The sequence below is a fragment of the Equus quagga genome, chromosome 2, assembly GCF_021613505.1.
Source record: "Equus quagga isolate Etosha38 chromosome 2, UCLA_HA_Equagga_1.0, whole genome shotgun sequence".
Classification (NCBI taxonomy): domain Eukaryota; kingdom Metazoa; phylum Chordata; class Mammalia; order Perissodactyla; family Equidae; genus Equus; species Equus quagga.
In genome coordinates, this window is record NC_060268.1 from 174061998 (window position 1) to 174085486 (window position 23489).

Consider the following 23489-nt stretch of genomic DNA (forward strand, 5'->3'; position numbering starts at 1 on the left):
TACTCAGCCAGGAAAAAAGACAAATCCATGCCATTTGCAACAACATAGAAAGACCTGGAGGGAATTATGCTTAGCAGAATAAGCCAGACTGAGAAAGACAAACACCAGACGATTTCACTCATATGTAGAATATAAACAAGCACATGGACAAAGAAAACAGTTCAGTGGTTACCAGGGGAAGGGGGTTGGGAGTTGGGCACAAGGGGTGGAGGGGAGCACCTACATGGTGACAGACAAGAAATAATGTACAAGTCAAATTTCACAATGATGTAACCTATTATGAACTCAAATAAAAAAATGCCACTAATCTAATGGGAGAAGCTTGGTCAGTAAGCACATGAAGTTTCTGCATTTATGTGCAAAACTGTGAGTGTGAGTGTTGTGTGTGGGCACATGTGGTATCTCCCTCTATCTTACAAACACACACACACACATGCACTCATGCACACTCCACAATATATAAAAAGCCACCTGGACCCTATTAAGAGCACAGCCACACACGCATGGATTCTAAAACCAAAGCCAACTATTTCCGTCTGAGCTGTGCTTCACACATACCTGCTTGTGGGTCCTGGTTGAAACGGCAGTACTTCGAGTTCTCAAGTGAAGGCAGGCACTGCTCAATGGGGACCCAAACATATGTCTCAGGACACAGCAAATCAGAAGGTCTATACTGACCCTAAGGAGAAGTGAAGAAAAAAGGCATAGGCATTACTAACCAGTAACTTCCTGGTTACATGGCTCTATAGTTCCAGGAAAGGTTTTAATCACAAATTTAAATCAAGTAAACCAGAAACAGCTCTATTGTAAACACTAAGCTACTCTGTTAGTAATCGCTTTCCCACCTCAAGAATGCACGTGCGATTCAAAGGCTCTCTACAAGTCACACATCACCACTTGGGATGCCTGTGTTGATCTGGAAGATCCGAGTTTCTACTTTCTTTTGGAAAAAATATTTAACATATGATTCTTGCTGAGGTGATTACTAAGAATACCCAGTTTCAAAATCTCATTGTTTTTTAAATGCTAGTTAATAACAAAGTGAAATTTCTTTTCATGTATGAAAGCACTGTAATTTATATATGACATGAACTTATTTTCTGCAATGGAATTTCACTATCCTTAGTAACGATTTTTTAATTTTGGAGACTCAGTTGATAATATTCATTCCATTCTAATGTATTACAAAATACTGTCTTGTCCATATGCTTCCATGAGCAATCTAACCTGATAAATGCAAATAAAGATAAGTTTATTCAGGGAAATAGCTATGATAATAATCCTACAAAGTTTCTTTTACATATTTATAACCCAATTATGCACCCCAAATCTAAAACAAAGATTATACAATAGAGGCTGAAGAAAAAAATCATTCACCTAAGGTTAATTTGGTAGACAATTAACAGAGGATGGTACAGATTATGTGAAATCATTTAGTGAAAATTTTCAGAAATATCAAAGTTAATTAAAATTCCAAATGTCTCTTCTCTAAACTTTAAAATTCAAAATTTTATTACAGAAGTTAAAATCCTTCTCTGTAAAGTTAGTCCATTTTGTTGTTAGATTTCTGATTATTAATTTGTCTATTAAGGAAATTAACCCTTAGTTTGTAAAATATGTTGTATTTTCTAGTTTATCTGTCTTTTGACTCTGTATGCCTTGCTTTTTGTTGCCATGTGGAAATCCGATAAGTGGTCAAATTTATCATTTTTAAAAAATGGCGTCTGGGTTTTGCAATATAATTAAAAAAGGCTACCATCACTCGAAGATTATAACAATATTTTCATGTTTTTTCCTAGCACTTTTATGATATCATAATTTTACATTTACATTTATGCTGCATCTGGGATTTATTTTGGTGTAAGGTAGAATAAAAGGATTCAACCTAATTTCTTTCAGATGTCTACCAAGTGGTTTCAACATCATTTTTTTTAACAATTGTCACTTTCGCTACTGATTTAAAATGTCTTTTTGATAACATACTAAGTTTCCATATACGTTTAGATCTCTTTCTGGACTTCGTATTTATTCTGTTATACTGATCTGCCTGTCTACTCACGTACCACTGCCACATAGTTTTAACTATTAAAGCTTTATACTATATTTTAATATTTGATAGATCTACCCTTCTCCCCTCCTCGCTCTTCATTTGTAGAATTTTCTGGCTCTTCTTGCTTAATTATTCTAGGATTCTGTATTTAGTACAAAAATATTACCAATATGAACAAGGAAACAGCAATCAAAATGGAATGCTGTATCTCGTCTATTGCGATGGCAGAACATAAGAGAATCCCAGTCTCAAGCATGTCCAGTAAAAAGAAAATATATGTATCATCTTAAGTTAAAATACAAAAAAGCCAAACTAAAACCCCAAACATACTAATGATATCATTTTCTAATTTAAGGTGGACCTGAAAGGTGACTGGCTAAGACGTACAGATCAAATATTTGGGAGGGAGGATTAGGCATCAACTTTGAATCTTTAAGGTTAAAACAGACATAGTCCATGCAGATTCATCAACAGCCACCTGAACCCAGAGCCTGGATTTAACATGATGCTGACAATCAAAAATACTCAGTCAATGAACATTAAATGACTCCTGACTATGTGACAGGCACTAGGTGCTGGGAGAAAAAGATTTACAAATGTATGCTTCTAGATAATTCACAATCTACTGGGAGCAACAGCGCTGGACAAAGATGAAGTACACATAAGAATATATTAAGTGCAATCATGTACAACTGTCCAAAGTTCCTAAATTTTCACAACGTTCTTCTAAGGCAATACTTGCTCATAACAATGGGTCAGATATTTTATTTCTAACTCTTTAAATACTTAGTTTATCTCAATGAAAAACCATAAATGTACACATTTTAACTTCTGTTCATCATCCAAAATCAAATTTTTAGATTAGATTAAAACATTATTTTTCTCCAAAGTACAGGCTTATTTCAGTGCTTCAAACATTCTCTTAAGCCATCAAAGACTGCAAAGAGTTTTATGAAATAAACCATTTTGAAATGTTTCGCCTTCTAAACTGAGCTAGTTGCGAGTTAACTGACCAAAATGCTTACAGCTCCATGTAAATTTGCCATCACACAAACAAGAAACGCGGGGTCTGGAGAGCCACCTGCCTTTTCAGCTAGTGCAAGAAAATGAGAAATGTCTGTATTAAGAATGTAATTACTTAAGGATTTGGACGTGGTCAGAAGAAAAAATATTTAATCAACCTCTAAGTACATTCATTCATATTGGATCAATGAGGTAAAAGCAGATTATCTCTTTCCTAGGGTGCTGACTTTTTGTAAATAAGAAATCTGAGTTACTATGTATTTCTAAAGTACTCAAAATTTTGAAAATGTAACTGGTGTGACAAGGCTTATCTTACAATTTTTTAGAGCATTTTTTTCTATTTGATCTACATGTTAGAAGATGAGCTCTAGACTCCCCAACACTGTCTCAGAAAAACCACCCAACAAGGACAGCAGCACAATGAGCTCTCACCAGGCAAGGGCACCAATTTCAAGAGGGGAGGCTACAGGAGAGGATAATGTAGTTGAAGGTAAGATGCCTGGAAAAGTTAAAGGCTATCTTCTAAAAAGCCTAAAAACAGAGAGGGCCTGCATATTTTTCATTATTAATTAGGCATTTCTGGTGAGGGATAACCACTCAACTCAAAATCATCAGAGAGAAGTCAGTCGAGCAGACTGTGATCCGTAACTTCACCAACGGTTACAACTTCTGTAGCTTTGTATATTTTGAGTTGCCACAGAAGAGTCAATGTTTTGCTCAGATTATGACTGTAGTATTTAATGGTTTTATTTTCTTTAAAGAAAACCATTTAGACTATCTGTAAAACCCAAATTATACTACACTCCCCTCATGGAAAAAAAAAGAAAAAAAAGGTAAAATATGGTCATAATATTTCAATCAACTTTACTAGGCTGTCACAGATTGAAATTTGAGGAAATGCCAAAGTTAAATCTAAAACACTGGGGGAAAAACCCTAGCTAAATACATTTCCTGCTCTATTTCTATTAAAAATAACCTCTTCTTCTGGTAGAGGAGACCACACAATTTTGGTTTTTGGTCTATGGAATGAATAGGCATTCTTTTCACTTGCATGCTTTTAGATCATAATTTGAAGAGCATTATCATATTGATCTAATTTTCTACCCTATACAAGAATCACAAAATAAATTATATGGAGAATATTTTAGTTTAGTAAAACATAATAGAACTTGGCCTAAAAATTACATTCATTTTGATAGCCAGATGTTAAAAACATCTCACTGTCATTTCTTACTGAATAACAGTGAACACAGGTATCTAAAGGCACATAAAAAGGGTGACTATCTAGAAAAGTTTGATTTCACAATCATTAACATTTTCAGCAAGGGTACTTGAAAATAGATTAACATTCTTTACTTCTAATGAAAACACAGCCAAGAACACTGAGACTTTCCCTCAGTTAAGGTATAACTAGTTAGAAATCTGAATTTTTAAAGGCAAAAGCTACATTAAGTAGATGCAAGAGGGGGAAAAAATGGTTCTGGGCAAGCCCTGGCAACCAAATTATTTTTGAGATGTAATTCGCATACCATAAAATTAATCCTTTTAAAGTACACAATTCATTGTGCTTAGTATATCGGTAAGGTTGTACAATCAACACCACTACCTAATTCCGTAACATTTTCATCATTCTAAGAAGAAACCCTCTACCCATTAGCAGTCACTTCCCATTCTCTCTTCCCCAAGTCCCTGGCAACCACTACATCAAACGGCCATCTGTTTTCAAATGGATTATTTGTTTACATTGCCACCTTCCTATTTGAGGCACAGGACAAGCCAAAGCAACGACACAGCCTACGAGGCCCTAAGTGACGTGGCCCACGCTCCCTTTCTGGCCTGTCTGCTACTACTTTCCCCTCCTCCATCACTGCACACAGGCCACACTGGCTTCCTGTTGCTCCTGGAACACATCAAGGCTGCTCCCACCTCAGGGCTTCTCACTGACTGTTCTCTCTTCTGGTCTTATGGATGCTCCCATGACAACTCTGTCAACGACTTCAAGTCCTTGCTCACATGTTACCTTCCCAATGAAGCCCACCTATCACCTCTACTATTTTTCTTCCATAGGACTTATCACCTCCTAACACTCTTAATTTACTTATTTAGTATATCTATGAGAAACTCCTGCTGGAATGCAGGGTCAGGGGGTTTTAGCAGGACTTGTTCACTGACATATCCCAACACCAGCTCAGTGAATAACTCGGATGAATGAACCATGATCCAGTCCATTCTTCCTCCCTTTTCTACTTCCTTTTCTGAGCACAGCAGATGTTACTTTAGCATTCTCTGTCTCGGACATTAACACGGCACATGTGAATCAATCAACATTGGCTGAACTTGTTTTTATGATGCAGCTCCACCATATTTTTATTGTATAAGAACAGCTCCCAACCTTTGGGAATTCAGCAAATTATCATCAAATACTAGAAGTATAAGTACTTTATCATAAGAGGATCTGTAAGAGTTACCAAAATTACAAACGGGATTCTCATGCTCAGGAATGTTAGAATCTACTGGTTTATGTCAATTTAGTTTTTTTCCCCCTCAAAGTTGAAAATATTTCTTTCCTTATTTTATTGGCATATACCTTCTCTTAAAGAAAAGCATAGATTTTCATATTAAGTTTCATTTTTAAAAAAGGAGGGGAAACGTGATCTGAGAAAGGCTTCTTCATCTCTTCAGACTTGAGCAGTGTCATTGTGGTAATGACAGTAACAATAATAATGAAGTCTCCATTTGTTAAGAACGTAGTCCTCAACAATTTTGCGTATCATTTGAGTTAAATCTCCTAGTAGGGTAAAATGGTAATAAAAACAAACATTATTTCTATTGTACAGATAAAACAATGAAAGATCATGTACTGGCAGTGATGAACTCAGAACCAGACTCCTGATTCCCATTCTCTTTCTATACTTAAAGTTAAAAATACTCACAATTCTTTAAGTAAGTATTTTCAAAGTAACTTCCAAAAATCCTAAAAATCACAACTCAGTTCAATATGCACAAAGGACTCTGCTCAGTAGCAGGGGTGAAAAGACGAAAGGAGCCTCGTGAGGCCCTTATCACCTGCCGGGGGAAACGGAGGCTGTTCTGCTCCAAGGACTTTTGTAGCCAGAGGTAAATGCAGGGTTGGGGGTACAAGGTGCTATGGAAGCACAAAGGAGCCGCAGCAGAAGAAGACAACAGTCGCAAGACTGCAATGAGCAACCAGGACCTGCTGCTGGTGGAACACAAAGGTCAAACAACAGCTTTCTCTGGCGATTCCACAGCAGAGACCCTTTCTGCAGCATGTCTTAAAGTCTAAGTAGCACCATGTTTGGAAAAAAATAGGCACTTATCAAAAGCAAATACAGATCCCAGACTTACATAGCTGTCTCCCCCTGAGCTCCCAAATACATTCTCGTCAAAACTTCATCGAATAGGAAATTAACTGAGAAACAACTATTTCAGCTCCACAGATTGGTATGTGGTCCTACGTCTATACGGTTTGTGGAAGCTTCAAAAATAAATGTATCTTTAGCCTTACATTCAAAGTGTTAAGGCTAGGTGAGTTATAAAGAGCAACTCCATCTTTCCACTGAACAAATGCCAATTTCCATAAATTCAAATTTATTACCAGTAGGTATCTTTCTTTTTAATACAGAATTACATACTTGAAGTAACTTTCAAGTTCGTGAATGGATCCTACTGTAACCTGGTATTATCTGGAGAAATATTATGAAATCTATACTTTTAAAAATACATTCTGGTTTCTTTTTTCTTTGTGTGTGAGGAAGATTCACCCTGAACCCGAGCTAACATCTGTTACCAATCCTCTTCTTTTTTTGCTTGAGGAAGATTAGCCCTGAGATAACATCTGTGCCAGTCTTCCTCTACTTTATATGTGGGATGCCTCCACAGCATGGCTGATCAGTGGAGTAGGTCTGCACCTGGGATCTGAACCTGTGAACCTGGGCAGCCCAAGCAGAGCCCACAGAACTTTAGCCACTTGGCCCTGGGGCCGGCCCCATTCTGGTTTCTTTTATCTTATTATATCTTCCTATACTACTATAGAAGCACTTCTTACAACTGAATGCACAAGTGATGAAAAACAAAAGAAAATGTTATTACCTATATTATAATGGAAAATTCATTTAACAATCCTGAAGAAAGCACTGAAATTACTAACTATCCCTTTTTAAACAAATTCACAGTGTTAAAAGGTCCATCCTGTGATCATATTAAATCCAGAAATATATGATTTTAATTTCTAAAAGGCTTAACATCTTTTAAAAATTCTTTTTTTGGCCTTTATAAGAAGACATGTGAACCCTTCTGCATTCAGGACTACATATGTTCGCAAATCTGGCATATAGAATTCTCTTTGCATATTACATTTTTCTTTGTATGAGTTTAAACAATATGCAGATGAGAAGTTATTTCTTTAATTAAAGTTAAAGGATTTGAGACTTATTTTTCTCAGAAAAAAAAAATCAGAGAAAAGTAAAGAAATGCTTTCTTATGATATTCACCCAAGTTAGCATTCTTGGCTTTTAATTGGAAACATCTGGGGATGGGCTTGGCAGATTTCAATAAAACTGAAGTTACCAATTCACACTCTGCCATTTTGAGGGTATTTTGTTTTTACAGTCTTCAAATTAAAACCAAACGGACTTTCCTTTGAACTCTGGTCCTGAAGCAAAGATCTTTATGAGATTTTACTCTCAAGAATACTTTATAAATATTTTGAAAAATATGAAGGATTTCGTGAGTATTTGATAAGAGGATAAACTAGCAGAGTTTGTTTTGAAAGTTCAAGTTAAATTAAAACATAAGAACACTAAAAAGACAATATTATTTAAATACATACACATATACACAGAGTGAACACCAGTAGCACTGAAAAAGAAAGATTAACTAGACATTTAAGTCTTTTATCAGTCTTTTTAACAGTTGATATCAATATCCCATTTTTTCCACAATAAACCTACTGATTTTACTAAAACCAATTGCTTAAATAGAAGCTCTAATACTATATAAACAAAAATAGTTCAAAATAATCCATTAGAGTGAGCTGTACCTCGAGAGAAAGAGAGCAAGAATGAGGGCTTATTAAGTGCAGTCTTCTTCCTGAAAGGCAACGCCAATGGAATCCCATCCACACAGTCTGCAGCAGACCCCTTGCTCCCTGACTTCATTACATAAACAGAGATTGACTTTATCAGTCCCCAAGAGAGTGCTTGAGAAGTAACTCTAGCTGCTCTGTTTTCAGAAACTGTGTTTGGACTGTGCCACGCTCAGTTGGCGAGATGAGCTGAGACCACTGAAGACAAAGGGCCTAAACATCTGAATCCATTTGTGTTCCCCAAACTCTGAAAGCCGACAGATGTACTCCATGTGCTGCTAGGCTAAGCTTTGAAAATTTAAAAATACATATTTTTTCCACTGACAAACAGAAAGTGATGGTATTCTGTGTTTCTTTAATTAAAATCTAAGGGTTCATAAAGGCTCCAGGACTTACTTTAAAGCTTCCTTAAGACTGGGCTATTTATTTTACTATTAGCAAATAATAGAGAATAAAGATTCTAATTTAGTTTTAATCACAATCTTTGCTTTTATTTTGGAAACCCTGGGTTAATCTTTTTTCTTCAAAAAAATACAAAGAAAGCTTGTAAAGAAAAGATTCAGGGAGTCAACTTACAGACCGAATTTAATTTCAAACTGAAGGGTCATAAGTTGAAGTGGATGAAGGGGAAAAAAAAAAAAAAAGAAACAGAACGAAAGATGAAGATACAGAAAATAATATAAGAGAAAATAAAAAAGTAAAACTCAAAGCTTCTTTAATCTCTGTTAAAAATTAAATATTCATGTATGTGTATATTAAACTTGGCCATCACCATATTCGTAAGAACAGCTTATGTGTGTGCTTTTTTATGCTATTGCTTGGAAAACAGCATTTAAAACCACTGGTTCTGCCATCGCCCTAGGTGAAGCCATCCTTACCTGGAGGGCAGTGAGAGGGGCTGATTCCAAGTTCTCCCCCTTGAATCCATCCTCCTACAGCCATCAGAGAGAAGTGATTGCGTAAATCCTCCATTTAAAACCCCTAACTGGCTCTCCAATGTCTGTAGTAACGTAAGATGATCCCTTTTAAACATAAAATGATTTCACAGGCCATTATAAAATAGTGTTGTAATTGTAGTTACAGCTGATGAGAAATCACACAAGATAAAAGCCACTACAAATTTATTAGACAGCTCTTGTGGTCTAGTGGTTAAGATTCGGTGCTCTCACCGCTGTGGCCTGGGTTAGTTTCTGCTCAGGGAACCACACCACCCGTCTGTTGTCATACTGTGGCAGCTGTCTGTTGCTGTGATGCCAGAAAGCTATGCCTCCAGTATTTCAAAAATCAGCAGTGTCACCCGTAGTGGAGAGGTTTCAGCAGAGCTTCCAGACTAGACAGACTATGAAGACGGACACAGCCATCCACTCCCAAGAAATTGCCCATGAAAACCCTATGAAGCATTGTCCGATACAGTGCCAAAAGGTGAGAGAATGATGCAAGAAGATGGGGCAGGGTTTGGCTCTGCTGTGCACAAGGTTACTAGGAAATCCACTTGACGGCACTAACAATAATAAATTCATTAATGCTTTTAAATGACTTTAAATTTTGCTAATAATGACAGAACCTATATATGTTTGTAAAACAAAAGTACAGTACTCACATGCTTATTAGTCTATACCCACAATGTGCATATGGTCTTATAGCTTCTTGCTCTCTGGTTTAGAGATACCACATATTTTGAGTGTATGGCCCAATATCCGCTTTCAGCCTACTTTCTTACCCCTAGCACATTCACCCCAGGGCACTCACATCTAGGTACAGGCTGCTCTTCTGCCGGGGATGACTACTCATTTAGTCTAAACGCCTACCGCACTTCTGAAACCAAACCTAAACGCTGCCTCCTCTTTCTTCAACCAAGCTTTCCCTGGACTCCGCTTCACCTCAACACCAACTGCTCCCATCCCCAGGCAGAATCATCCCCTGTGCTCTCGTTCCCGCGAGTCAACAGGTAATTATTAAATGCCTACCATCTGCCAGGCTCCATGCTAAGGTCCTGGGCATGCCATAGCGAACAATTACACTGCCAGTTTCAGTCCTCAGGGACTTCCAAGTCCAAAAGGGCAGACGACTTTAAAGAAATAACCATACAGAAACTATCATTACAAAGTATGGCAAATACCATGAAGAAAAACCACAACAAGGGCTGGCTTGGTGGCATAGCAGTTAAGTGTGCACATTCCGCTTCAGCAGCCCGGGGTTCGCCAGTTCAGATCCTGGGTGCGGACATGGCACAGCTTGTCAAAAGCCATGCTGTGGTAGGCGTCCCATATATAAAGGAGAGGAAGATGGGCATGCATGTTAGCTCAGGGCCAGTCTTCCTCAGCAAAAAGAGGAGGATTGGCAGTAGTTAGCTCAGGCATAATCCTCCTTTAAAAAAAAAAAAGCACATCAGTACAATAGGGAAGCCTAATTTAGACTGGAAGGGTCAGAGCTGGCATCGTTAGGGGAATACCTGGGTTTCTAAAGAAATCTATTCTAGGACTTAATACAATACAATCTACTGGAGTTGTCTGTTTACATGCTGTGCTTCTCTTACTTCCACAACATCACCCCTCCCCCTCCACCACAATCCCAATTTGGAGTTTCCAAAGAGCTGAGAATACATCATTTCTTTGCATTCCTTGTACCTAGGTGAAATTTCTTGTATGGACTGAGTTCTCAATAAATACTTGCTGAATTAAACTAAATTGTGTCAAACTGCATTCCTTAAAAATAGAGAATCATATAATTTTCAAACTAAAAGGGCCTTAGAACTCCATAGTTAGTATCCAGTTTCATTTTAATATTAAGAAAGTCAGGGGGAGGGAGACAGAAAAGTTAAGTAATTTTAAGGCCAATTACCAGTAAGCCAAGTTTAGCTCAATCTCAATATTCTTCTTCTCTTAAAATTTCCAAGCTAAAACCAGACATAAGTATGAACATCTTAAGTGTGTTAGCAACATCCTCTGTTCTTTTTTTATGAAAATATGCCAAATTAGAATCATTCAGGATTTGGACCCTTTAGAAACATTATTGGCTTTATTTTTCAACATTCTTTTTAAAATTGATATGCCATGAGTCAAACAAATGTTAAAAACAGTTCACAACAAAACACAGCTGTAATAAAGTCAGTAAGCTGTCTCTGATTGATCATGTCTCTAACTGGAGATATTATTTTTTTCCAGTAAACATTTTTCAATGCCTGAAAATCTTAATCGTAAAAGCCTGTTTAATTACACCCCTGAGGGAAATAAGAAGTTAGCTATAACCTCATATGCCTCCCAGGGGTGTGATCTTTGGTAATCATGCCTCTTTTTCTGCCTGATGGAAAATTCATCACATATGACTTAAATGCTTCAAGTTAAAGATAATCTTCACCCCCCTCAACTGTGTAGCAGTAGGAGTCCTGGTAGAATTTACATCCTATCCCCTTGGATGTCATCAGGATTCTGTGTCTCTCTTCGACGAGGGACTTGGTAGAAGGTTAACGTGGCTTTGTGGAGTGCCTACATGTCAACAAGCTCAAAAAATACCTAATAGATTATTTCCTCCCTTTATAAATGATCAGTTACACAATTATAAAGAATAGAACCACTTTTAACTTAAACATAGTTAATCACAGGGTGAGCAAATCAAGTCCACAGAATTTTAGGTAAATTACTGTGAAGAATTTATGTTACAAACACCAAATAATCTTGGATGACAATTTGAGAAATCTTACTTCTTCATTCCTTGTAAGGCATAAAGCCTACAATGTCATATTGGTCCAAACTCAACCATGTCAATAGAATAGAACTTAGAGTTATAAAGAGCTTCAGGATCATAGTAATCATTAATGTCTCGGTAAATGTTATGATTTTATCCATTTTTTAGCCCACTACAAAACCACATGTACCAAACAAAAAAAACTTTATGATGTAAGGATTTCTAATATTTTCATACATAGTTGCAAAGTTATTTAGGACTTAACTTTAAAATATATGTCTATAAAGGAAAAGTTTTCAATGGGTACATCATTAAAATAAAGTTCTTCTATAATGGTACCTATCTTTGATTTTCCACAAAAAATATATTATCCTAAAATTTTAAGAACCCAATCATCACCTTTCCATTCAATAAACAGTTTGAAGAAATCAAAATAGCTAATTATCTCATCAGTTTACTGTGTCAGAACTCTCTAGAAATAGTATAAATAAAATTGAAGCTGAAATCTACAAGTTCCAGATGTGGGAAGGTGTAATTTTGACAAGTGACTATTAGCAGAGCCTGAAATTACGGTATGTGAATGGTTTTGAGCCTAAATGTGTGGGGCACTGAGTGTGTTTGGAAGCTGTCATCTACAGGCTGTGTAGGCTTCTGGTGCCGGAGTATCTAAGTAACACAGTGTGGTACACAGCACAAACTCTAGCAACGATTCTTCTTTATCATTATGAGCTCTCGGTCTAAAGGTATTTCATGTGTTTCAATTCACTGCAGTTATCCTTATAATGCTCAAATAGCCCATATTTTGGCCAGTGGGAGTCAATTTAAGTTGGCTCCTGAGAGCTTCTGACATAACCCTAGTAGTTTGTGATGGCTTCCATGCTTGCTACCTTCATTTTATCTTCACATAGACTGCTTATTAAAGGAGTTTTAACTATCCTCAAATTTCAGTGTGTGTTTCTGAGCGATGGATTGGAAAATCTATCACTAAATTAAGCTTTCATGTAGTTATTTAACTTCAGTCTTGGGGAACAGTATAGTCTGAGCATCTGAGTCTTCTTCCTGTAATAGCAGCATGAAGCACTTACAAGAAGACTGCAAAGAACCACACAAGACAGAATCAAATGTAAGCTTTCCAAAGCACTTTTAGCAAAACATCTAGCCTCAACTGAAGGGCATACAAAAAAACATCTAAAAACTAGAAAAAATCAAGGCTTTGGGAGCAAAAAAGGGAAAGTATATTTTCAAATCAAACTTGAATAAAAGAACTAAATAAACGCTTAATTTTTTCTTTCTATAACTTGAAGTCACTAATGTTTAGTAAAGACTATGTATACATATATAACGAAATAAATAATTTCAGTATTAATAAAAATAACAACATAAGCTAACATTTATTGAATGGTTACTATAAGCTGGGCACCACAGTAACCGCTTTACACATGCGCTACCTCATGAATCTTTACAATCATCCTCTAAGGAGTGGTGATTAGTATCCTCATTTTACAGGTAAAGATACTGAGGTTTACAAAGTCTGCAATATAATGAAGGCATGAAACCAGGATTTGAACTTAGCTCTTTCGTCTTTGGGAGCTCAATCTTAACTATGCTTTCTCCTGATGAAAATGGTAATTAATGTTTAAATTCTATTAGGAAATATATTTATAGTCCAACTTTCAACAGCATTTCACTAAGTGAATGCATAAATATTTAAATTTTAAATGTTTGTAAACAACTGGAATTATGGAATATCTTTTTAAAATCCTAACGTTCAGAAGAAATGGTGAAAAAGAAAAATATTCTCCCACTGGGTAAAAGGTTGGGGGAACAGGGTATTCACAGTCTCACAGTATGACTCCACAAATTACTTACTAATTGCAAAGGAAACAAGCAGCTCTAAGCAGAGAGATCTGGTAGATTCCACCTGAACCAAGTGAGCAAACTTATCATCACCTATAATAAGGGGACGAAGTGACTTTAAGGGACTTCAGATGTAATGTCCTGAGACTCACACTGCATCACCTGGGTAGCACTTTGACCAAAAAAGTTTTACCTGAATAAAATTATGAAGAAATAATCAAATTTAACTTATGAGACACTGAACTCTTCAAAAACGTCAATGTTATAAACAGAAAAAATCAAAGTTTCAATTCTAGATTAAATGATACTTAAAAAACTATAAAACTAAATGAAACAATCTTTGATAAGATCTCAGATTGAGGGGAAAAAATAGACAATATTGAGACAACCGGGAAATCTGAGAACTGATTGTATATATAATTGTATTACTGTAAGAATATGAAATTTCTTGAGTGACAGTGGTATTATAGTTAAGTATGAGGGTTTCCTTGTTCTTAGGAGATCCATGTGAAGTACTTACTAGGGTGAAATGTCACGGTCTCTGAAATTTACTTTCAAACAGTTTAGCAGGAAAAAACCACACACATACATACATACATATAATTATATGTATATACATACAAAGAGATAAATGTGGCAAGATGTTGATAACTGGTGACTCAAGATGAAGGTTTATGGGTATTCACTGCATTCTTCTTTCAACTTTTCTGTAGGTTTGAAATTTTCAAAGTTTGGGGGAAAAATCAGATTTAACAAACACATATTTCTTTCTACCATGCATCTGTGATCTCACAGTAGTCTGTTCCCTTTTTCTGTTTCCCTTTTACCCTTATCACATTCTACCTTGCAGGATAGTCTTACAAATGTTTAGCCTGTCCAAGAGCTCCCTGTGGACAGGGCCCACGTCTAATGCATCAGCATCAGTAGAGTGACTTACACAGGTCCTCAAAGTGCCTCATTTAGACCAGGTTTAGTAAGTGCTGGTTGAATTAAATATTTGATTTTTCCAAGACACCACTATGTGGGTGACAATAAATGCTTATTAACAATACTGTAAAGCACCACAACAGAGTTATTTCATGACTGATAAACTATAGTACATAATCCTTTAAACTCAGAATAATTTTTAAACTGTTAAGTATCTGGGAAGTTAAAAAAGAGAAAGGAAAAGTAAACAAAGGTAATCAACCAATCACCATTATGTTTGGTCTGTACACCACTATGGAATAACTCATAGTTTGTTACCTCATACAGTGTAAGTTCAAATTCATGTAGGTGAGAATCCATTTTAAAATTTGTATCCCAAGTTGGTAATACGTATTCTTGAGACACCAGAGCAATTTTATCATTGAACCTCACATGGCAAATTGTCCTAATAGTTGGACAATTTGTGACTGTAAGAGAACGACTATAATGTGCTAGATGATAACGATGTTAATTTAGACGTGTACAGGCTAGATTAGCAGGACAGTGAGCTAAAAGTAGGTTACTGGCATGCTGGAAAGGAGGGGGGGTCAGTAAACTATGGACATGGGCCACATTTGGTGTGCTGCTCATTTACGTACGGTCCACAACATAAGAATGGTTTTTACATTTTTTAATTGTTGAAAATAAATCAAAAGAAGAATAATACTTTGTGACACATGAAAATTATATGACATTCAACTTTCAGTGTCCATAAGTAAAGTTTTACTTGAGCACAGCCATGCCCATTTGTTTACATATTTCTATGGCTGCTTTCACTGCAATGGTAGACCAGATGGCCTGTAAACCTAAAATATTTACTATGTGGTCCTTTACAGAATGACTGCCAGGGAAAGAAATTCCAATTTCCAGTAGGCGAGAACCCATGGGTACGTTTATCTTGTGATATTCACAGGACTCTACTCTTTTGTGCACTTTCCTTTATAGTATGCCTAAACAAAACGGTTTCTCTTTTAAAAAACCCTACTATTGCAAATTTAAGGATATATGAGAGATAACATTCTGATAAGGTTTCCAAAATTAAACATGTAAAATAGTGATTTTTTTAAAGCTGTTGTCAGAACCAGGGTTTGATTTTGACAAAAGTCCAGACTATGGATGGCCAGATATGGAAACTACAGAAATCAACTCGAGCAAGTCATTCAGAGAAGATTCCAGAAAACTAAAAGCAACCCAGGCAAACAGACAGTAACGGCAGGATCCAACTCAATTTAATAGACACACGAACACAGACTGGGGTTTAACAGCAAGATTCCAGGGTCTAGGAGGGCTGCAAGAGAGAGGCAAATTAACACAGCTTTGATTTAACACTTAAGTGGCAACTACGCAAGTGGACAAGCATAAAGCCATTTCAACTACTCTCAAATCCTACTAAGATGCCAAGATGGAAGGCTTGCAAATCTTTCAGCAATATTTACTTGTTGGACCTATTTAATCACAATTTGTTTCAGTATTTTCAACTATAAATGTTACCATCTTATCTACAGTGAATAGGACTAGTGGTGAGTTAACTGAAAATGCCCATTACAGCGTGTTGGGGGGGGAGGGGAATTCATACAAACATGCATATCTTAAACACTTTAACTTAAAATATATACCTGCACATTCATTACCCACCTTTGATTTAGGACCAAGCCTATTCTTTGAGGATGCATCACTATGACTTTCAGTTATTGGTTCTTTAAAGTGCAGTGAGAACTTAAGATACTTAGAAAAGCGTAGAATCTTTCCAGATTTTTATGGATTTTTTTTACCCGAAATTCTTTTAGCTATCTTATCCACAACTAATTTGGCAGCAATTTTTTTACGACTCATCTTTGAGTCTATCCAAAGCATTCAAATTAAATTTAACGCAAATAACCATTTTTTGAAACATCATTCATCAGTTTACTTAATATTTAATTAAATTATATCACCACAATAACAAGAAAAACTGGCATAAAAAGACTCATCAAAACATACATGAATGTATACTCAAGAGCAGTCTACAGCCACAAACATTCAGACCACCATGGGCATCGCTGGGTTAAGTTTTAGGGAGGAAATGGAAGACATCAATAGGTAAACTGAAAAGACAAGGAACAGATTCGAGACACTGGGCAGGGAGAAGCCAGCCAGAGACCAGGCTATTAAACCAGGACACAATGCTGATCCTGCACACCAGAGTTACAGAGTTCTTACGTTCCAGGGACTGAGGGCGACAGCTGAAAAGGTGCAACTGCAGGAAGACTGGGTGACCCTACTCAGGCGTTTAAAGAAAAAAGTGGAAAGACAGAGCCACTGTTGCATTGTAGATGGCCTAAGAGGAAAATAAGCTGAAGAAGGGGAAAAAGAACAAAAACGGCAAAAGACAATTATCTATTTTCAAATTATTTGAGGTATTCCTCATTTTTCCTGCCAAACTGTCCTCTTAAGAGAAATAAATTTAAAAAGAGGACTTTCATTTCCCTTATTACAAAGGAGGCTGACATCACTGACTTCTTCGACTTTCCTCATAACCCTCTTGCGAACCTGAATACGAAGGCAGGGAAGCACTGAGAGAACAACAGTCACTGTTTAGAACGTCCACTCGAAATTAAAACAGCCACCAGAGACCAGCACTACTGACTCCTAAAAGGTAGTACCTCAGTAATTCCAAAAAACTGTAGAAACAGGGAGATAAACTTACACGTTATCAATCTATAAAGAACTAAAGGCAGGAAAGTTAAGTGAATTTTTAGTTTAAATTTTAAGAGAAACAGAAAGACTAAAGTAGAAAATCAGCTGGTCTATTTCCCTGAAACAGGAAGTATCCTTTGTTATGTTCCTGTGTTTGTTCCCCAGTCTAACTTCCAGTAGCTCTAGTATCTGACGTTCCTCTACCCTCCTGGGAAGAGAATTTCCCAAGTGAAAAGACACTATATGGATGGATTCCTTACATTTAACTTGAATGTGCAAAACAACTAATTCTGCGATAATATCTCAAAAAGAAATAATACAAAAAGATGTTTGCCACACATTACATAATAAAGTGGAAAGATCTTAAATGTACAGTAATAGCTCAATAAATTTGGCACATTATATCACAACATTTATAGTCACTTAAAATCAGGGGTATACAATATATTAAAGGGAAACAGGAAAATACTCATGAAACAAGTGGAAAAGCAGAAAAGAAAATGGAATATATCATCTAATAACAACTGTTAGAAAAAAAGAAATGCATTTATTTTTACTAAAGCCTAAGGAAATACAGCAAAATGTCAACAGTGATTAGCCCTGGGTGAGAGAATTTCAGGCGATTTTTATTCTTAATACTGCCCTTATTTATTCCCTTTTCCACAAGATAAATTATTTTTAAAATTAAAAGAAACAAAAGAATAGAATGGGGGAAAGGCAAATAGAAGACAGAAGGAAAAAATCATTTCAAGGAAGGTAATTCTGCAATTGCACAGGTTATTCTGGTCAATCAACTTTAATAATTCTCACAACCCCAGAAGTGATACAAATTCAGTTAAGGTTTTAGATGTCCTTTCAGAAATATTTACATATTTCACTTATAAAAACGTAGCCTATCTGGTCTTCACGCAGGTCTACAACGTTAAATAAAATGCAACAGCCCTCCACCCCTTGGAGCTGGTAATCCAGAATACTATTTTCCCTTTCAAGCGGGAAACGGAAAACATAACATTGGTTGTCCAAGCACGCCACCAAAAATAACCACCAAGTTTGCAGACGCATGTATATAACGACAATTACATCACCACCCAGTGTGAGACACACATCCGGGATTTTAAAACGTGGAAATGAGAAAAAAACGCATGTCTTAGAATAGATGAAATATGGACGTACACGGCCTGTGAAAACTCAGAGTGCCTTTACACCTACAAGACCGAGCTCACACTGGAAGTTCCTACAAGGGAAGCAGCAGAGCAGGGCGTGGCTTCAGCCTCAGTGGAACCGCATGCAAACCCTCCAACATTCACTAGTTGTATGCCCCTGGCCAAGGTATTTACCCCACCTGCATCCCGGGCTTCTCATCTATAAAATGGTGGAAAAAAACACTCATGTCTAGGAGTGTTATGAGAATTACTTGAGCTAATAACTATAAAACGTTTATTTATAAAATGCACCTGGCACATAGTAAGCAAAGTATTTTGGAATACAGAATCACACAACACAATCAACTTGCTGTCAAATGGGTGTGTGTGCGTGCGTGTGTGTGTCAGTGTGTATAAGTGTATAAACACACACATTCACATATCTGTTTATATATGGGGGGAGTAGGGATAGAGAAGGAACAACAGACGCAGCAAATGGGGTAAAATGTCACCAATAGGTGAAGCTGAGTGAAGGGGATACAAACAAGTATTCTCTGTATCATGTTTATTCTGGCAACTTTTCTGAAAGCTTGAAAATATTTCCAAATAAACAGTTAAATAAAAAGAAAGCCTACCATTTGACTATTAATTATAACACAACAGTACAGAACTGAGCCCTCTGGTTTTACCATCTCACTTAGAATATTAACTAAGGGCCTTGAGCCATGTCTGGAAATGGCAAGGTTTCCAAAGCAGAGCTGGGTTAACAAAACTACACATTTTCCCATGCTCAGAAAACAAGTAAAACTGCTTGCCAGACTCTCATTTAAGACTCACCAATCCCACTAAGCTGACCCCAACAAAGAATTTAACAAAGTCTCTGGGAATGAGTTTATTAGATCTAATCTGAATTAAAGCAATAAAAATACTTAGCATCTCTCTAGATTCTTCTTTCTATGATTCTATATCCAAAAATATGAAGCAATGTTTATCATTCTCATGATGTTGTTTCCTTGTGAGCCAGGAGAAGTGGAACTATATGTTGCTGTACTGGAATATGGGACCTTGAACACAGAGAGGGAGGAAATTTCCCTTCTATGAGCCTTATTCCAAATTATTAATTAAAATATGCAGCTACAGTCTATGTGACTTCATGATAACAGCAGAGGCATACAAGCATCTCAGGGCATCCTTTGTAATTTCTCCTCAGTTCACCCAAAATTGATGGGAAGAAAATTAAAAAGTAAATCAATCAATGATAACTAGGAAGGGAGAATGGATCTAGACAACGAAGGTCTTATTTTTCTAAGTCTCCCTCTAGGTATTTATGATTCCTGGTCCATCAAGGTGGCCATGCAGCACTTTAGAACTTTTCCCACCTTGAAATTCAAACAAATGCAGCTAGTTTAAAAAAGTTATACATTTCTGATTTTCATTGTTTCAACTTATTATTGTGTTCTATAAGAAAATTATTAATGAAAAGAATAAAAACTTTATTGGGGAATTAGTGAAAAAAATTTCTATTTGATTTTTCTATGACAATGCCCTTTCCTTTCTCTTCAATCCTTGACCACAACTTGGTTTGAAAAACAAGTTTAAAACTTTGCCTAGCCAAACATGCAATTAAGCAGCAGCAGATCCCTGGAAAAACTACTGCTCAAATTAAGTTACACTTGAGTAGTTCCAAGTCACAACAGCAACTATTACATGCCCTAGGAAAAGCCATAAACTCGTTATCACCACCTTGGTCTCAGTTTTCATAGACTTGGGCCAAAAGAGCTGAGATGGTCCTTTCTCTGTCTCTAAGGTATGAAGGTCATGTATCTCTTTTGTGACAATGAAGATCTGTTTACCATCATTTTGTTTTTTAAAATTCTCAGGGAGGAAAATTCTCAACCTCAGTAATTTATTTCAGTATTTTAAAACTTCAGATAACATTCTCTATCATCCGCTCACATTGATTTTTAAGTCAGTGCTTTTTATGTGGCATTTATCTCACTCAATACTACAAGCCCAGATATAAACATGGTTGAAGAACCACTCTTCTGAACCCTCCATCACAATCCTAAGGACAACATCTTGGAAATAAAGGATGAAATGTTTCACTCATGGGAAAGACTAAAAATAAAAAACTTTTCATGATATGGGATTTTATGAAGTCCTGTTTATCCAAAATATTTTACCAGCTCTTTCCCTCCTTCTCAATCTTGGGTGGGCAAGTGGTTCATCTATGTGGACACGCTTGTGCAAGTACTGACCAGAGTACTGAGCACCAGCGAAATGGTGTTTGCCGGCAGATGGACTTATCGGTTTGGCTCTTTGGGTTGAAGAAACAAAGACATTCACTCAGGTGATCTGGTAAGTGGCTGGTACTAATGGTGGAGGGAAACACAACATTTCAGGGAGGCACATAAGAAAATGAGGGCAGAAATATTATCCACGCAGGGTCAGGCTGAATTCCAGGCTACCCAGGGAGAGGAGGAAAGCCAGGTGAGATGAAGGCCTCCAGATAAGAGATCCTAATTCCAGAACTGGCAGGCAGGTCTGACAGGAGGTTGCCTCTGTCCCTTCGGCAGCAGGAGGCTCCAATCTGCACTTTCACCCACTCTTTGCTGTCTCTGCTTATGCTACCCCAGCTTCTCACCACTCTCTCATCTTCATATCTTTTGAGGCAGAGACCCCTTTGAAAACCAGATGAAAGAAATAGCCTCAAGATAAATGTGCATGTATACAAAAGTTTGCCTACAATTCAAACCTTAGGGACCTGTGTTTACGAAGCCCTAATCTGCCTCTGAGCTTTTGTTACTAGTCCTTTGGGTGGTTCTCTGTATGAATACCCCCACTAACCATTGATCTTTCCTATAGTGTCAATCCAAACTTCCTTAAAAAAGAGGATCTGATTGGTTTGGTCATCCACTATTCAGTGGGCAAAGCTTTGATGTTGAGCTTCATGTAATGCGAATCTACTCTGGATTGAACCACCTTTGGTCAGGTACCCAAAGGTCTAGTCCAATTAACAGTGGTTAAGCTAGCAGGGTCACATGGCATTAAGCATAATGACCTAAACTCAAAGGCCGCATTTCCTTTGGCAGAGTCTACAGGAATAGCAACTTCCCTCAGAAAAGGGGTATGGGTATGACAGGCATCTGAGTACAATGGACTTCTCTGTATAAGACAAATATAAATGAAAAAGAACGAGAGGATAACTGCAAATCACCACATGGGCCACAGACGAAATTATAAATTATATGTTTTTTATATATATATATATATATATATATATATATATATATATAACTAAGTAATGGCTGAAGGAATGCCAAAAAAGGATGGTAAACGTGGGGTAAGATAGACTATTGGAGTCTTAAATTTAAATTGTATTTTACAAAGAGAAGAGAAATGAACAGATTGAAATGAAGCACATCCTGATGGGCAAAGGCATGTCTAAAGGCAGACAGTGAGCAATCAGGAAGAAAAGGGAACCCCTGAAGAACCAAGCAGAGGAATCTGGGTTTAAGAGAACTGTGTGAGACACCACAGATTTTCTAGCAAAACGATTCTCACACAACGTAAATCATCCTTGAACAGTTCTGTGGTTGAGGCTGGACACAGGACAGACGGAAGTGAAGCGACAACGACAGGGAACATCCTCCAGCAGTGGACACCGGGCTTCCTCTGCTTTCAGCATCGTTATTTTCAACTTACTGTTCTATATCTAAGATAATTACACCACTCAAGGCTGCTTTCCTTTCGCTAATGCCACAAACTTAGACAATAAGGCTTTTGAAAGTGTCAGGCATGAAATCTTACAGTTGCCTTATTTCTACAGAATGAAGATATAAGAACCAAGAGAACATGTATAGATAGAAGCAGGAACGAAGACCTGAGCTGTGATGGAGAGTCCCAGAGCGGTGGCAGAAGGGTGGGAACTGATTTCATTCTCACAACTACACCAAGGTAGAATACCAGGCAAGAAAAACAATACTTAAACACATGTACATATGTGCTTCTCTAAAACAGCTTAGTTCCGACCATGCTAAGTTGAAGAATGTGAGCATAGGATGTGCCAGACATCTCTGTCCCAGTAAGGCAGAAAATAAGTATAACCTCCCAACGTAAAATGTATATGCCAACACTGTTTTCTCTGTATAAAAAAGATGAACTGAACTCAGCTGAAAGGTAAGAGTAATTCAATTCACTTGGTTATTATGAAGCTGTCAAGTTTCTTTTCATTTCTGTAACAATAGGAAAACAGAATGAGTTATAAATACTAAAGACAGACCCTACCATGTACATAAGAACTAGAAAAAGAAAACATCACATTTTGGAAATTTTAACCTTATTTGTTGTTGCTGCTCTTCCTTCTAAGAGACCTCATCATTTGCTAGATGTATCTCATTGTACAGAACGAGTGCAATGTACAAACTTCAGAAGCATTAAATTATCCTTAAGTTGACATGAAGGTCACACATAAGCCCCCCAAAGAAAATTTAAGACAGTCCTGTGGTCATCAGTGAGTTTATGGCTGTATAGGGTCATGAATTAGACACGAGAAACTTCTCTCTGGTGTGTCATACAAGATAGTTTATTTCACGATTATTATGGTGAACCCAAAATTAATCTTTCTGGCAGTTCCCATTTGACAGCAGTAGTCAAATTACCCATGGTAACTCAGCAACCATAAAGCCCTACAGACTTCAATGGCAAGTGGATAAGTAACCCTTTAAACAGAGTTTCTCAACCTTGGCACTATTGACATTTTGGGCTAGAGAATTCTTTATTGAGGGGGGCTGCCCTGTGTATTATAGGATGTTTAGCAGCATCCCTGGCCTCTACCCACTAGATACCAGTAGCACATGCACCCCTCCCCCATGGCCCCAGTTGTGACAATCCAAAGGGTCTCCAGATATGGGGTGGGGGTGGGGGGCAAAAATGCTCCTGATAGAAAATTGCAGTTTTAAGGCAAGCAGGAATAGGAAGTCAGAGT

At 37.1% G+C, this 23489-nt stretch overlaps 1 protein-coding gene across 2 annotated transcripts in view; it reads right to left on the reverse strand.

Moving 5' to 3' along the window:
- The window catches only part of ATE1 (arginyltransferase 1), a 165926-nt gene that overhangs the window by 47540 nt on the left and 94897 nt on the right, over positions 1-23489 (reverse strand). For both annotated transcript variants that reach the window (XM_046652097.1, XM_046652096.1), the window contains exon 11: positions 559-679. In XM_046652097.1, coding sequence (XP_046508053.1) covers positions 559-679 — 121 coding nt within the window. The remainder of the gene's footprint in view (positions 1-558; positions 680-23489) is intronic.